The 18,064-nt window shown below is 40.3% G+C and overlaps 1 protein-coding gene across 5 annotated transcripts in view; it reads left to right on the top strand.

Annotated features, from left to right (window-relative positions):
- trappc9 (trafficking protein particle complex 9) overlaps positions 1 to 18,064 on the top strand; it is a 388,126-nt gene that overhangs the window by 271,229 nt on the left and 98,833 nt on the right. The window contains exon 22 of one of the 5 annotated variants that reach the window (XM_034704885.1): positions 17,366 to 17,564. The exons of the other annotated variants lie outside the window; for them this stretch is intronic. Coding sequence (XP_034560776.1) covers positions 17,366 to 17,397 — 32 coding nt within the window. The 3' untranslated portion in view covers positions 17,398 to 17,564. Of the gene's footprint in view, positions 1 to 17,365; positions 17,565 to 18,064 lie in introns of those variants that run through there. 5 annotated transcript variants of the gene reach the window in all.

Raw genomic sequence — 18,064 nt, 5'->3', positions numbered from 1 at the left:
ATTTCCCTTGTGTCTGAAATCGTTGTACCAATTGGATGCTTTTAATACCGATGTGTGTCTGTAAGCTTCACGCTCAGGCACATTCTGCAGATGAATATTACTTGCTTCTAGGAATCTTGAGTCCGAGTCTGGTTATGTTTTTTTTTCAATTCTCATGTATTGAAACTAAGATTGACTTTTTTACATTAATAGCAAATTTCAAGATGCAGAAATTGGTTTTGGTGTTGTTGTTTTTTCCTATCTTTTGATAATTCAGCGAACCCACATCCACAGTTTTCTCACCTTTCAGCTCCGAAACATCAAATCATTTCTTTTGTATGAGAAAGTAGTAGTTGTCTTTTAATTTTTCCAAATCTGAGGGTGAAGACAGCTGTGTTCAACCCTTCACAAGTGTGTATGGAAACGTTATACTCCAAAAGTCTTCATGCAGACTTATAGAAAAAATACATCCCACGTTACTGCTAACAGGTAGTGCCATATCATTGCTGTTTACCAATCTCTCAAACTATTTCATGGTATCACCTGAGGCCAGTCATACACAGAGTGAAAAGTCCCAGTGAAGTTGTTCTCTATCAGGACTCTTCAGGCGTTTTTCGACCGCAGGAACTTTACCCCTGAACTACGTGCGTTTCGACCGGTGGACCAGGGTCTAAATTTAGTTCAGGGGTAGTTAATCTCCCCCTTAAAAAGCCCCTGCTCGAAAGGTAGTACTTTTCAAAGGTCCCGGGACTTTTAGGGGGCAGGGCCTGCAATTCTGAATGTGTCTGATTGGTAGATTAAGCGCAGTGTTTTTATTCCTCCCTCCGTCCACAATAACATCACACACATCTGTGATTCACTTGATTTATCTTTCTTTCATTAGTTTTTATTTGTTCTATCTTTTTTGTATGTGTGTGTACTTTTCAAAAGAAGAAGCTGTGATTCTCTTGATTTAGCAGCTTGTAACAGTAGTCTTCTCTCAGCCCACCGTGAATGCGTCTCTCCCGGTGTTCCGGTTTTAAAAGTGACCCTGTAAACTGGAGACCTTCAGCTGAACGTGTCAGTGTTTGTGGAGTTTACACAGCTGTTGAAACACAGAGGGAGTTCCTGGGAATGCAAACTAGTTTAGTTTTTATTAAGATTTCAAAATATCCTCATCAGATATTTAATGATCGTCTAAAGACGTTTATGAGGGATGCATCCGGCTGAGAGTCTCCAGTTAACAGGGTCGCTGTTTAAACCAAAACACCGGCCGATCTCTGCCACGGCTTTTTGAGTTCAAAAGGATTTTAAAGGCGTGTTGAAACGTCTTTGCTACTCGCGCTTATCTCCTCTCACGTGTTGATTCAGTGAATCCATCTAAAACAGCGCCAGCTGAGTCTCTTCATGCTAACAGGCTAACTGTTGTTTTGCTCATAATGATTTTGTCTTTGTTTTACTGCCCTCTACTGGTCTGGAGGTGTAGTGCATTTACTTTTTTTTTCTCCATACATCACTGGCCTGATTTACACAATCTACCAGAACTTCAGCCTGCGGTCGAAACCCAGACAACAATGGAGGCACAGGAACCTTTTAGTTCAGGGGAAAGTAGTTCTGGGGGCTAAAAGACCCCGGAACTCTTGGTCGAAATGCACCTTTTGAAGTCTTTTGTCGAATGAGATTACTGCCAGGGAAGTCAACATCAGCTCTGAGGAGATCATGTGTGTGATGTGAATATATGTCCATCTATAAGAGAAGCTTGAGTCCTGTTTGAAGTGCTCTCTACACCCCTCAGGTCCACTTGTGTGATTGGCTGTGTTGATGGTTCCTTAGCTAATCTAAGAAAGGCTTCAGAACCACTCCACAGTGAACGTCCAGCTGCCAGGCATCCAGGAAACTCCTCCAGAACCCTTGATCCCAGTCTTTCTGTCGTGCTTCCTGCTTAACTACTCGTACCTTATAGCTTACCTCAAATTCTTCACAGAGTACTTGAGCACGGGGCTTCCTCCTCGTCTTATGGTCTGCATCCAAGCGTAGATAGAGTCAGAACAGAAACAGCTGTGACAGGTCATTACCTCTCTATGGTAAAGAAATTGACTGTTTTTGTATTTCTCTTTCTCCAGTCTTCTGACCACTCAAAGAGCTTTTACATCACATGTCACATTCACCCATTCACAACACATTCACACACTGATGGAACGGCGACTGGGGGCAGTTCTGGATTAAGTGTCTTGCCCAAGGATACTTCGGCATGTGGACAGAGAAACCTAGAATCAAACCCCCGACCTTCCAATTAAGTGACGACTTACCCCACCACTGAGCCATAGCCGCCCTATCTTGAGAAAGTAGTTTCATGTTTGCTTTTTCTTTGCATGAAATCAAGATTTATCCGAACTAGTGGAGAGCCTAACTGAACCTTGAGAATATAGTTTTCTAGTGTTGAAAATGGATCATGCACTTTAAATCCTAAATTCTTACTGAAGTTTGGTTATGGCCTAATAAAAGGTTGTTGACCTTCGATTGAATAACACTAGATAGCACTGGATTTTAAAGATACTTTTTTAAAGTGAAGAAAGAAGCACGCTGCAAACATTCACACAACCACAAGTCCAGAACAGCTGAGATGCTTTTAAGTTCATTAAAATTCATTCTGATGTATTTAACTGAACATAGTGCAAAGACAACAATATCCATGAAACAGTTTGTGGCTGCTTCCACAAACGCAGGTTAACATACCGCCTGCCAAGAAGAAATTATACACAGTAGAACCATGAAAATGCCAAGGAGTTCTCTGGGTCCTGGTTCTACTTAAGATGGACAGAGGAGAAGTGGCTGCTATGTGGTGATGAATTAAAATCTCACATTCTTTTTGGGAAATCATGGACACCATGTCCTCTGCCCTAAAGAGGAGAGGGACCACCCGGCTTGTTATCTGCTCACAGTTCAAAGCCAGCGTCCCTGATGGTATGTGGGTCATAAGAGTCCATGGCATGGGTAGCTTCCACATCTGTGAAGGCTCCATTAATGCTGAACAATATATATAGGTTTAGGAGCAACATATGCTGCCATCCAGACAATGACGTCTTGAGGAACACCTTACATATTCTAGCAAAACCACATCCTGTACTCTGTAGTAGAAGAGTCCAGGTGCTGAACTCACTCCCGCACTGAAAATATTTGGAGCATCATGAAACTAAAAATACAACAAAGGAGACCCTGAACTGTTGAGCAGCTTAAATCCTCTATCAGGGAAGAATGGGAAATTCAGACATTTGACTTTAAAGTCCAGGAATCAGTGCTGTTGGTTCCCAAATGTTTACAGGGGTGATTAAACAAGATAAACATGCCTCCATACCAACTTTTTGCAATGTGTTGCTGTATTACAGATCTTTAGTAAGTCCTCTTTTTGTCTCCAGCTGATTCCCTCCTTCCTCTTGGCTGATGTAGGTGTAGTCATCTAACAACAATCAGGAGGCATGTTTCTACATATGTGTGTGAACACATCTTTACAGATTGCCACATTCAACATGGCTGCGACGTTGACGCACGACTCAGCCAGTCAATGTGGCATCTACATATATATGTCTGTCGTCTGAAGGTACCTACCTTTTCCAGTTTGGTTAATGTCGTTGTTTTTTCTGATTTGCCGTTGTGATTTGTACTTCAGGGCCACCGTAGTAATGGATCCAAATAGTTTTTTAACTCATCAAAACCTCCTCATTCTGTGTAACATCACAGCAACATAGACAAAGACTGAGCAGCGTGAGACTCTTGGTCTGGTCTCATGTGTAGCATGAGAAACCTGATGCCGCTGCTTTATTGTCTTCCATAGAGCTCTATGAATATTTGATCACACAGGGTCCGGTAAATGGAGAACATGGAAAGTGCCAGGATCTGTTTCAGGGTTTTCTGTTTGTTTACAGGCTCATTATAATTATTGAATGGGGAACAAATGGAGGCCATTAGCGAATGATTCTACCTCTGGGCAGAACCTGGCCCACAGTCACGTCAGCAGAGCTGCAGTAATGTAATAACATATAGAACGAAGCTCATAATTACAAATGAATAATGCAAGTAGTAGTTTTTCTTTAATTGGGGAAACATTCTTTTGTTTCTGCTGAATTTCAATTTGGGCTTCAGAGGACGGACTGAGGAGACCGGGACGTAAAGCGGATTACGATTATGTTAATGTTGTAAGCTTGTTTGGAAAAAAAGAAGAGAAAAACAACTGGACACGTAGTTTACCCTGAACACAAAGACCATCAGAGGACTGCTTCTCTCTCTCTCTCCTTTCTTTATGCTGTCTACAGAGCATATCTCTCCAACAACATGGCAGCTTCACCATAAATATGTGGACAGCTTGAACATTATTTCCTGCCTGTGTTTGTTTGATACCACAGATGCTGCAGTTCTTCAAAAAAAGGGAGCTTTTTAAAGGATAAACATTAATATCCACAGGTGTCACTGCTATATAGAAGACACTATGATCTGTATATTGAGGAGTTTTATAGACGGTGAAAAAACTGAAATAAGAGTGATTATGCCTTAAAGTTGTGAAATTGTCCTCAGTATGAATAATGAATAACGTGTGCCTCTGTGCACGCTGATTTCTGATTACTGTACTTTGTGTTGACATCAGATTTTCTGCCCCGTCAGTAAAAGCCGTTCCTTCACTCTGTCTCTGAGAGTGTCTCTTCCACACTGTTTCAAAAGAACATTATAAATTGGAGAGTGCTCTTACAAATAATCAACACTTTCACAAACACTGGAAATGTCAGCAGAGCACTCGGTGATCCTCAAACCTCTCTAAAGGTTAATGGTGAACTTGTTTAATTATTTGTCACCATGTATTGCTTTTCCCAAATGATATATGGGGAACTTGTCATCCTTAAAATTGGAGAACTGGATGGGGAGACGTTTGATGGGGGGGCGAGATCAAACACATTTTAAGATTTAGAGATATAAATATTAAATATGGAGTCTTTTCAAACAGTTCTTTTAACTGTTCCTCTCCTCGACAGCTGGCTGTCTCAGTCACAGTGTGAGACCTCGCTGTCACATGGTTTGGGGGTCTAAAGTTACTTAATGTTCTCAGATACTTATGACAGCAGAACTGCTCCTGTGGATTTCTTCTGCTGAAAAAATGGTCTGTGATGTCTGAAGAGTAAACTCAAGACCGACCTTTTTAGTCTCTCTTTAAACTGAGGTTTATTCTTCACAGTTTTATCTCACCTTATTTATGTATTTATGTATTTATGTATTTATGTATTTATTTATTCATTTGTTTATCTATTTATCTAATTATTTATTATCTAGTTCAAATGTCACTTTTTATTTGATTTATTTATTTATCTATTTATTTACCTTTTTTTTTTTTATATATATATATATATTTTAGATAATTTTATTTTATTGAGTGTACAGGTCCAAATACATCAGTACATCCTGTGATTCAAATAATTAGTCGTCTTGATTCCAAAGAATAAAAAATAAAATTAAAATAAAAACACAACAAACAAGCAAAAGACAGAAACAAAACAAAGAAATCAAACTTCATTTCATAGATCCTGTGTTGTTCATTCACATTACAGTTATGTTGATTTGGTCTCACAGGTAGTGGGTATCCCTTACACCCACTCTGACATTCTCTATTTATTTATCTATTATCTAGTTCAAATGTAAGTCACTTTTTATTTTTTTTATTTATTTTTTTATTTATTTATTTATTTATTTATTTATTTATTTATTTATCTATTTATTTATTTATTTATTTATTATCTAGTTCAAATGTAAGTCACTTTTTATTTTATTCATTTATTTATTTATCTATTTATTTATTTATTTATTTATTTATTTATTATCTAGTTCAAATGTAAGTCACTTTTTTTTATTTTTTTTATTTTTTTATTTATTTATTTATTATCTAGTTCAAATGTTAGTCACTTTTTATTTTATTTATTTAATCATTTATTTATCTATCTATTTATTTATTCATTTATTATCTAGTTCAAATGTAAGTCACTTTTTATTTTATTTATTTATTTTAAGTAGCATCGTATTTTCTTTTACTGGTTTCATATTTGAGTATTTTATTATCTTATTAATGTATTTTATTTTGGTGAGTTTAATTTCCTGTGTTGAGTTTTAACATCCTATTTTACCTCCAGTGTTTCCTCATTAAGATATCATGAGAGCGTTTCCTCAGTTCATTCAGCAACTTATTTATTTATTTTTCATTCATTCATTTATTTATTTATTTATTTTTCATTGTTATTATTATTATTGTAGCATATATTGTGTTCTTAACCTTAGGGTTGTGGTGTGTGTGTGTGTGTGTGTGTGTGTGTGTGTGTGTGTGTGTGTGTGTGTGTGTGTGTGTGTGTGTGTGTGTGTGTGTGTGTGTGTGTGTGTGTGTGTGTGTGTGTGTGTGTGTAATAGTCAGAGGGCTTTAAGAGGTGTGCTGTAGGGCCTGCCTTGGCTTTAAAAGCAGTATCTCCCGAAGAACAAAAAGGTTTCTCTCCGTCAGGTTTTTCACTTTATGTTTTCAGACACTTCTGACAGAATCCATTGTGATCAAGGCCGGAGCAGTCTGTGAATCTGAGTCCATCAGGGTGGTAAGACTCTGTGGTTTGGGAGTTCACAGCATTATAACACTGTTGGCCATACGGGTTAAATTAATGTTCATTAATCGCCCGGTTTTAGGATCATCAGATATTCCTTGAGATTTTAATTTCCTATTTTTGCCTCATATTGTTTTTATAATTAACGCTTCTGTTTGTTTAATACTATAAGTATTTTATTTCTAATAATACTATTGATGTGTTGTTAACTTAGACAGAGTCCTGAGGAAATGCTACATTCAAATTCATGCTGGTTCTCCGTGACTACCAACCCTAGCTTTAAAGATCAAATATATCACACATTGAAAATCTTTGCCGTGGAGGATGTAGCAGTGGGGTGACCTCTAACCCCCTGACAGGAGTTTAAGACATTTAAAATATATATTTTTAAATAATCAAAGTCAATACAAATGCATCTGCAGGGTTCCCACGCGTCCTGGAAAACCTGGAAAACCAGTGACCAGTTTTCCAGTACTGGAAAACACATGGGAAATGGGAGAAAATTTAAAATGTCCTGGAAAATCACAGATTGTCCTGGAAAATTATTCCAACATGACCAAACCATGATAAAGCAGGTATATTTTGAGTTTGAGTTGAGTTGAGAAACATTTTTTTCATTCAGTTCTCCTCTGATTATTATTATTATTATTATTAGTAGTAGTAGTAGTAGTATTATTATTAGTATTATTATTTATTTATTTATTTATTTATTTCAGTAAGGCAGTTTCCAGATTCTTTTGCTGGCTCTTTTTTTACTTAGCTAATTATATATTTTTTTTAAACAGAGGAAGCTGAGATGAGAGTTGCCCATCATTAAAGTGCTGTACATCTGTGTTTCCATTATTCTATAATCAATTTGCCATAATTTTTAAGCATGTAAGAGATGATTCATGTAAGAGATGATTTCATAGATAGCCACATACTGCACGTTTTTCAATGTAGACTTCCACTGAGAGGAACATATTAGACTATTTAGGAACTAAATTAGGAACTAAATTTAGACTGTCATACCAGCTTGATCATCACTGGAAATGTCCTGGAAAATGATCTCTGGAAAAAAGTGGGAACCCTGATCTGGTTGCTTCTGTAGCTCATGAAGAGACAACAGCATGTTAAAGACTCATCACAGGTGCTTTAAAGTTAGTGTTATTGAACGCAGCTTTTTTCCTTTCCTTTTTCCTTCATTGGTTTGTTTCTATTCTGCTGATGTGTTTCTCCATCTTTTCTCAAACTATTGTTACCAGATAAAGTTAACAGAGTAGCTCAAAACCTTCATCTTGAATGTAATTAAGGGTGTTTCATTGTCACACTTTAGCCTCAGCAGCAGTCAGAGCTCCTTGTATGTGTTTTTATTATCTTTGTGGATATTTAATAAGACCAAACACTCTTTTTTCATCATTTCTGAGTGATTTTGGTTTTCTGTTTGTCTAGCTTTTTTTCTACAAGTTGTTTACATCCTACATTACTCATGAGCTTCATACAAGTATGGATTAAAGAAGCTCCCATGGACATTAATGATCTAAATGTAAAGACTGTTAGAATCTTTAAGTCTCTTGAGGCACATGGACAGATAGAGTAGACAATTTAGAAGATGGCGTTGACATTTCACACATTTCTCCGCCTGACAGTCCTGATAACCGGTACAGTCTTCTAGTTTTGAATTTGGTGTGAATGCAGTGAATGAATTAATGTGTCTAGATGTGGTTTTAACTTCATAGCAGTATGTTAAATCTTCAGTGTTTGGTAAGAAAGACAAACATTCATAGTCGCCTCTAGAAACAGGGAGAAATGTTTCACTTTCTAGATCTGGTCTCCTCTGGCCCAAAGAAGCCCTGACACCAGGACAGGTGGTGTCATTTGTTTATGAACAGCCTGACAGTATGTAAACAGTTCCATTGATTACAGCCCCTTAGCTGTCAATTTGATTAAAGCCAAAGGTTTGCACCTCGTGATAGCAGTCATGCCAACTTAATGGAGTGTTGCTAAATAAACAGTCATGTGGCCAATGAGACAGAGCTCTCCGAAGAGCTGACACCATTATTGCAGGTTATGATGCAGTGCTAGAGCCGAGCACGAGGTCTGAGTCAGACAGGAAGTGCCCTGACATTTGTAAGATAAGATTAAACACGATAGCGTTTTTAATGATCCCCTCGGGGGAAATTGAGTCCACATCAAACAGTTAGAGTCTACAGTTATAGGCTTTGAAGAGGCAGAGCAAAAACAGAACAGACCATAATGTATTTGAACACATGCATTTTTAATTAACACTGGAGCAGTAAAATATAAAGAAAGAATAGAAAAGATTTGAAAAAGAAGATTTTATTTGAAAGATTTTAACACACGTCCTGCTTCACTGACAAATGTTAGCATTATTAGCATAATGTGTGCTCAATGAAAACCATTAATACATTCTCTTTATGAGCTGCGTTTATTATAAACTGTATATAAGCATGGACAGGGTTTGGTTTCAGTATTGTCTGCCTGTTGAGTGCTGTAGCCAAGCAGTGAGCTGGAAAACACCAAGCCTGCATGTGGACTTTGCACCCATTCCCCACCCTCCCCCCACTCCCACCATCAGCCTGCCACCAGGAGCCCATCTCAATGGAATACAAATTCACCCATGAATGGAAAGACAAATGTTTAGCGTAGGAGAGAGATGGAAAGAGAAGGGTGGGGGCTTTGCTGTAAAAGGCAGAGAGATAATTTAATAAGACAGCGCTTCTGAACTGGCACACCATCACATTATGTTTTTTTTTCTCCCTCTGCTCCCCGGCACGTACTCACAGACGGACATTCAAAGCAGTCACAGGTGCTGGCTGTTCAGCGCACACAGGAGACGCCTCGTGGAATAATATGCCTTTAAGCTTTTGTCAGGTGCTGATTGCCATGGGTGCTGTAGGTTTGACAAATGGTGCTGCCAAACAGCTCACACCCCAACACTGGAGTCCTGTTGATGGTGATTAGAGCTGCTGACTTGGGAGAGAGAGGGAGGATGGGGATGAATACATACATGGCTGAAATGGAAGAGAGGTGTTTTTAATGCCACTTGAACTGGTGATCTATGAGCATACATTCGCTCCACTCTCTTCTGCAGCTTTCTGAACAGCAGCGATAGGACCTGAAGGAAGGAAATAATCCCAATTTACTATAGCATGCCATCATATCAGTCTTCCTCTGAGCTATACAGTTATATTAATATATCATAATCCAGGGTAATGTATGTCGTCTTTTTATTCAGGGTGGAAGAAGGCTTCACTTTGATGCAGGAGATAACAGGTCACCCCTTGTAAAGCTTGGTTTATTATTTAAGACAATCATCCTGTCACTGGAACCAAAACTTCACCATGTTTGGTTTGGGGAGGGGTTCAATCCAGGACACGCCCCCTCAGTCACCCCGAGTGGCAACATCCTGTAACATGACTGCCGACTGAAGAACACAAAGTCGAGGACCAGGTTTTATACGTAATCCAGTGTCCTAAGACTCTGTGATCAATCTTTTATTGTGTGGATAATCTAAAAAGTAGACTCAGATTATCTTCATCACTGACTGTACGCTCACTAACTGAGGCTCCATGATGTTTAAGCTACTAGAGCTGCACGGCTTTATGACGTTGCTTCATTAACGTGACGTTACAGTTTCTAATGTGTCTGTTATCATCAATCTTTATTCATATAGCACCAAATCTCAACAAATCTTCTCCTCAGACTCTTTCCAAACAGAGCAGGTCTAGACCGTACTCTATGTTCTATTATTAACAAAGACCCAACATCAAGACAGGATAAGATCCAGTCCCATCTTACAGACAGGACTCAGTCTGATCTCATCTTAATCCACCATGAGCAGAGCACTTTGCAGCATTTAGCAAGTTACAGTGGCAAGGACAAACTTCCTTTAACAGGCAGAAACCTCCAACAGGACCAGACTCATGTTAGACACACATCTGCTGAGACTGTGTTGGAGAGAGGGAGAGAGGGAGATGAAGAGAGATAGAGATGATAGTGGTGAGACGGATAGAAGTAGTTGTAGCAGATGCCACATGAGATACCCTTTATAGCCACAAGGTTACCTGGAGCTCAGCCGTACTGTCGCTGCAGATCCTTAATAAAGCAACAGGTGGTCTAGTCGCTGGTGGCCTAGTGGTCTAAGCGCCCCACAAACAGAGGCTGTAGTCCTTGTCGCGGAGGTCCCCAGTTGGACTCCCAGCCACGACCATTTGCTGCATGTCTTCCCCCTCTCTCTGCTCCCCCACATATCCTGTCTATATATAACACAGTCATGTTTATACGATGGATGGATGGATGGATGGATGGGTGGGTGGGTGGGTGGGTGGGTGGATGGATGGATGGATGGATGGATGGATGGAAGGATGGATGGATGGATGGATGGATGGATGGATGGATGGATGGATAGATAGATAGATAGATAGATAGATAGATAGATAGATAGATAGATAGATAGATAGATGGATGGATGGATGGATGGATGGATGGATGGATGGATGGATGGATGGATGGATGGATGGATGGATGGATGGATGGATGGATGGATGGATGGATGGATGGATAGATAGATAGATAGATAGATAGATAGATAGATAGATAGATAGATAGATAGATAGATAGATAGATAGATAGATAGATAGATAGATAGATAGATAGATAGATAGATAGATAGATAGATAGATGGATGGAGCATACTAATGCTCTACAGTAGTTGATGAAAGATCAATTATTGATCATAAATCAAGTTAAAAAGCGTGTTCATTTCTGTTGCCTCAGGTCTACAAACAAACATCCTTGCACCCTTGGCTTCACCTCCTGGAGAACAGATTTGCTTAAATTTGTGGCAGGTGCTGCCCATTTAGCTGACTGATGGGCTCTTGGAGGAGCACTGGGAAGGCAGAGGCTGATTTATCTGCTTGTTTTTCAGCTCTGTCGCCCAGGCTCTGTCAGTCAGCCATCCTAAAAGGTCTCCTATTGAAGGGAGTAGAAAGCTGGAGTGAGATGGGAGGACCACACAGCCTTTCAGGAGGCTCTCTCCGTCCCTGGGGCCGCTGCGTGTGATTAATAGAGGCTGCGCTGACTCAGAGGGGCTGAGATGGGTGTGTGGACTGGGATGAAAAATACTCAAACGTGTGATAATGATGAGGTAGCCCAGAGAGTCTGAGACCGGTTCTTCTCTGGTCTGAGGAGATGAGCTGAGAAGAATCATTCATTGTTTTCCGAGCAGCTAATTAAGCCATCATGACTGGGAGTCATGATTTCTACACATTGCAGCATGCAGGATTATCATATCACAGGACCGTTCCAGCAAAGCACAGTTAATACTCTTTTTTTAACCAAACGAGGGGGGTGAGCTAAAAGGGTCATTTGTTCCACTTTGGCTGGAGTCTAACTCTATCACCCTGGGAGCCTTAATGTGGAAATGAAAGCCAACAGCAGCTCACTCTATGATTGCATATCTAGCCTTTTTTTTTCCGTCTCTGGCCCGTGTGCGTCTACAGTTAGCACATTTAACAGGCTGGGAGCGAGCGTTTATGGGGCATTTATCATGGCTACAGAACAATCTGGGCTGTCAGTGCGTCAGTTTGTGTGAGCTGCAGAAATAAATCAAAACTCCTCCAGCCTGCCGCTGATAGCTCACCACACACACTCGCCCATTCATTTAGACTGGTGAGGAAGGAAACAGGAGGAGACAAGCGACGCTAGAGTGAGGAAAGGTAGATACAGTTAAGGAAATGCACATTAGAGTTAGGAGATTAGATCAGGAGGTATTTTCTGACTCTGCTGATAAATGTGCAAAAAAAAGTATTTGGTCCATTATGATTCCTCACTCCACGCCGCCTTCATTTGTCTGCTCGTATTTTTTCTTTGTACTGTGTCGCTTAACCATCCATTTAGTACCCTTGTTCATTCGCAGCACCAACACTGTTTTTCTTCCTTTTCCTAATGTATTTTTCAGGTTCAACCTCTTTCTCTGCCGCTTTGCTTTCTATCAAATAAAACCACCTCCTTCATTGATTTCTTTAGAGGAAACAAGAGTATCCCCAACGGCTGCCTTTTCATCCCTGAAAGACAGATTACCTGACATTTCTAAATGCTACCAAGGCCAGCCTCTGGTTCCATTGTGAGAGTGTCTCCAGCCCACTGTCACAGTATTTCAAGTGCTACTCAAAGAGGGAATAATGTGACACAGCTGTTTCAGTTCAGAGTGGCGACCACTGACGTGACATTACATGTGGGTCTGCTACAGAGGGAAACACAAACGGATCAGGCACTCATGTCTGTGATGTTTGTTGCTTGATCGGGGCTGTGGAAGTTTATTTTGACAACACTTTTTGTTCATACATTTCAGGTCAGATGGAGCGTGACAATGAAGTTGAATAGAAAGAAAAACAAAGGTTAGGATCAACAGTGTTGGTACAATATGATGCTTCATGTTTCCTCCTGCTGCTTCATGCACTCATGTTTGCTTTCCTGATAAACCTCATCCCCTATGAGGACGATCAGAGATTGATATGATTGTAGTCTGAAGAATAATCACACCCTCACAATTATTATCGTCAATCAATCAATCTTTATTTGTAAAGCGCCAAATCACAACAAACGTCATCTCAAGACGCTTTTACAAACAGAGCAGGTCTAGACCACTCTATGTCAAATTATGAACAAAGACCCAACACCAAGACAGGGTAAGATCCAGTTTGGGAACCTCAGATTGTCATATCTGCTGTTTCAATCAATCAATCAATCAATCAATCAATCAATCAATCAATCAATCAATCAATCAATCAACCAACCAACCAACCAACCAACCAACCAACCAACCAACCAACCAACCAACCAATCAATCAATCAATCAATCAATCAATCAATCAGTCAATCAGTCAATCGTTCGATCTTTATTTGTCTAGCCCCAAATCACAACAAACGTCATCTCAAGACTCTTTTACAAACAGAGCAGGTCTAGACCACTCTATGTCAAATTATGAACAGAGACCCAACACCAAGACAGGATAAGACTCAGTCTGACCCCACCTTAATCCACTATGAGCATTGCACCTCACAGTATTTAGCTAGTTACAGCGGAGAGGACAAACTTCCTTTAACAGGCAGAAACCTCCAGCAGGACCAGACTCATGTTAGACACACATCTGCTGTGACCAAGTTGGGTCTGGAAAGAGAGATAGAGGAGAATAAGAGAGAGGGAGTGGTGATAGTGATGAGATGAGTAGTATTAACTATTGCCGCTGGAGTCCAGCACGTCCGTATCAGCTGGAGTCTGGAATGCCCACAGCAGGCAAGCATGCATTCATTTATTTCCCTAGTAACAACATTACTAAAGTATACAGCTGTAATGTGTTATTTATTCCCTTTTGAAACAGAAATAATTCAGTTATCAAATATTATTGTGCAAAATAATGAATAAAGACAAAAGGACCGGCTTCCCTTTTTAAATTGAAAACAGTCTAATTGGCTTTTTGTCTTAAACTGTAACAGCTTTTTGCAGTATAAATAATATTTATCAGTGATGATGTATTTATTATTTGAATATAAATTAAAGTCTTAGCCACATATTAGCTTATGTTTCCCTTTAAAACAAAACAACTGCTGTCAAAGGCAGCTACATCACCAAACTGTTCATTATCTTTGGTTTATTTTCTCTACAGTCTTTTTGAACATGAGTTGAGAATTAGAGCCGATGTTTTATTAATCTATTTGTCATAAATAATGTGGACTGTGAAAATCTTCTCTATTAGTGTTTTTGTTTGAAGATTCGGTAAAAATGAGAGAAAGAAACAGAGACCATCTGTCCTGCTGTGTTACTAATAACTGAACTGCAATTAATTAAATCCCATAGAGCTGGAAGTCTCAAAGCTCCTGATGTTCTGTTGGTATTTTACACCTGATGTATTAACCTACCATGCCCGCTCTTTCCTCCACAAACTATCACTGGTTGAAGCCCCTGTGAAGACTTTTGTCTTCTGTACATGTTGCTGTATGCACCGTGATGCCATTGATTGTCAAAGACACATTTATATTTACTTCAACTCAATGTTTCATTAACTTTCCACAAACGTAATATCACTCCTTTATTAGATGTCACCCTAGACCAGAGTTTTGTTGCCTTAAATAACTAACTCCCTGCTCATTCCTCATGTACCCGAAATGCCCCCACGCTGCTGGCTTCCCTTGTTTCTTCAGTGGATACGAAGCTTCGCTGTTTGCTCCTTCTGCCACCGTAAAGCTAATGTAGCGTTGCCTCCGTGTCTCTTGATAAGCACGGCACATTAAGCTGGTGCAGAAATGCATTGCTTTGCTTGGCCCCTTGTTTGAGACCGAGAACAGAAACACCCGGTGTAGCAGATCCTTTGCAATTTAATAATCATGACATTTAAAGTGCAGCTGATAGAGAAACCAGTTCATCATCCATATCTCCAAGTTTCAGCTTTAAGCTATCGTTAATGTCAGAAGTTGGGGCACTGTTGGCTTAGCGGTATAAGCTAGCACCCTATATACAGACCCTATAGCCTTCTGGTCTCAAGTTCAACTCCCGGCCTCAACCATTTGCTGCATGTCCTTCCTCTACTCTCTGCTCCCCACATTTCCTGTCTCTGTTCAGCTGTCCCGTCCATCAGAGGCCCAGATTCCCAAAAATATAACTTCAAGAAAAAGCAGAAGTTCTGCTTCATGTTCGCAGTGGTTAAACTTAACTGCACAAAGAAGTATCACCTGGAAGCAGCATCACAGATAGTTGTAGATATTTATTCATTGATTCATTTAAATGAAATACAATAAAATAAAAAATAAATTAAATGTACCAAAAGTCTAGTGAAATTGTTGTCAGTAAGTTCACCCTCTTGTCTCGTATTTACTCCCATAAATCATAATGTTACTTCGAGCCTTTCGGTCCCTGCATGAGCAAAGTTACTGCGTGTTAGCTTATGCTAGCATTGCATCTTGTCACACTCCAGTTTCTGATCTCCATGGATTAGATCTCAAGGCCCTGCAGGGGGAGGAGCATTCCAGTTTGGGAACCTCAGATTGTCATATCTGCTGTTTCAATCAATCAATCAATCAATCAATCAATCAATCAATCAATCAATCAATCAATCAATCAATCAATCAATCAATCAGTCAATCAATCAATCAATCAGTCAATCAGTCAATCGTTTGATCTTTATTTGTATAGCCCCAGATCACCACAAACGTCATCTCAAGACTCTTTTACAAACAGAGCAGGTCTAGACCACTCTATGTCAAATTATGAACAGAGACCCAACACCAAGACAGGATAAGACTCAGTCTGACCCCACCTTAATCCACCATGAGCATTGCACCTCGCAGTATTTAGCTAGTTACAGCGGAGAGGACAAACTTCCTTTAACAGGCAGAAACCTTGAGCAGAACCAGACTCATGTTAGACAGACATCTGCCTCGACCCAGTTGGGTCTGGAAAGAGGGATAGTGGAGAATAAGAGAGAGGGAGCGGTGATAGTGATGAGATGAGTAGTAGAAGCTGTTGCCGCTGGAGTCCAGCACGTCCGTATCAGCTGGAGTCTGGAACGTCCACAGCAGGAGGACGACTACGGCAGCTCAGAGGAACCTACGAGACAAGGGAGCTCAGGGACTCCAGAAAGGTCTATGGTTAGTAACTTTAATGGGACAGGGAGAGTTAAAGTAAGTGATGGGGGGATTGGGGGTGAGATAGGATCCCAGTGTGTCAGTACGCCAGTTCCCCCGGCAGTCTAAGCCTATAGCAGCATAACTAAGAGCTAGTCCAAGCCTGATCCAGCTCTAACTATAAGCTTTATCAAAAAGGAAAGTTTGAACTCTACTCTTGAAAGTAGAGAGGGTGTCTGCCTCCCAGACCTGTTTGCGGATGATGTGGTTCTATTGGCATGTTTGGACCTCCAGCAGGCACTGGGGCGGTCTGCAGCTTAGTGAGAAGCAGCTGAAATGAGGGTCAGCAACACTAAGTCTGAGGTTGTGGTTCTCTGTAGGATAACAGTGGGTTGCTCTCACCGGGTCGGGAGTGGGTTTTTACCTTAAGTAAAGGAGTTGAAGTATCTTGGAGTATTTTTCATGAGTGAGGGTTATATAGATTGTGACGTTGACATAGGTGTCGGTACACCGTCAGCAGTACAAGTTTCCTTCCCCTATGGTGATGAGCATTGAGTAGTGACTGAAAGAACATCTTCGACATTTGGGGGAAGCTCTGAAAAGAGCCGCTGCTCCTTCCCAAGAAAGGGGCCTTTTGAGATGGTATGGGAATCTGATTAAGATGTCTCTTGGGTGCCCCCCTTTTGGAGGTACATCCAATTGGGCAGACACCGAAGTAGATCCAGATGATGTAGGGATTATACGAATATGCCATCTGGCCTGAGAATGCCTCAGAATCCCTCTGAGCTGGAAAGTGTTGTTGGTAAGAGGAATATTTGGAGCAACTTGCTAAGCATGCTGCCACTGCAACCCGGCTCTGGATAAGCTGAAGATGGATGGATGGATGGATGGATGGATGGATGGATGGATGGATGGATGGATGGATGGATGGATGGATGGATGGATGGATGGATGAGATGGATGGATGGATGGATGGATGGATGGATGGATCATAATGTAGATCAAATTAAAAAAAAACTATTCAATAGAAAAGAAAGACACACTAATCTTCTACTGCTGTGTTGTTTGCTTGTTTTCGTGACCAGCCATTAGAAGCTTCTTAAACTTTAAATTAAGTTGCCTAAAGGAAGTGTGGCTCTTTATTTTCTTCTCTCCTCACAAAGGTTGGTCCAGTGTTTCCTTTGCTGGAGGATAAAGGGGAAAAAAGAGGCTCTTTTCCTTATCATCTAGTAAACAGCTGTTGTTATTGTTGACACTTGAGCGTGTCTGGGTTGTTTCACAAAGTTAGGAACCTTCCTACCCCCAAACAACTAATTAATCCCAGCCCAGGTCTATCCTTGTTTTGTACCCATCGAGCGCAGGAGCCTTCCCAGTTATAACCCTCGCTTTCTCCAGCTTCTTCTTCATGGCTTTTTATTTATTTATTTATTTACTTGTTTTTGTGTTTGTTTGTTCTTTTGGATCTCATGATGGACCCTTAGCCTCTGCCTCTTGTTGTGATAAACTTTGATTCTCTGAAGCCATGCCATCATGAACCTGCCTCTAGGCACTCTCAACTATTACTACGACCCTGTATTATATCATACTGTGTAGGGATGAGCATGTCAAGCCAAAATACTGTTTGATAATCATTGGCATCTATTCTGCGATTATTTAAATAACCCCCCCCCCCACACACACCTGTCCCATTAACAGCCTGTCTGTGTGGCAGATGCGTTAACCGACACTGACAACGTCTGTCTCGATTTTAAAAAGAGAAAATATTCGAAGTAGCTCTTCGATTTTTACAAAATTCAAAAATCATTGCCCATACCTAATACTTTGTTGTGCCATTGCATCCCTACTTCTGAGGCTGTTATGTT

The sequence above is a fragment of the Notolabrus celidotus genome, chromosome 16, assembly GCF_009762535.1.
Source record: "Notolabrus celidotus isolate fNotCel1 chromosome 16, fNotCel1.pri, whole genome shotgun sequence".
In the NCBI taxonomy this organism is placed as follows: Eukaryota; Metazoa; Chordata; class Actinopteri; order Labriformes; family Labridae; genus Notolabrus; species Notolabrus celidotus.
The sequence above is the reverse complement of the archived record's forward strand: the minus strand, read 5'-3'. Positions and strand labels throughout refer to the sequence as shown.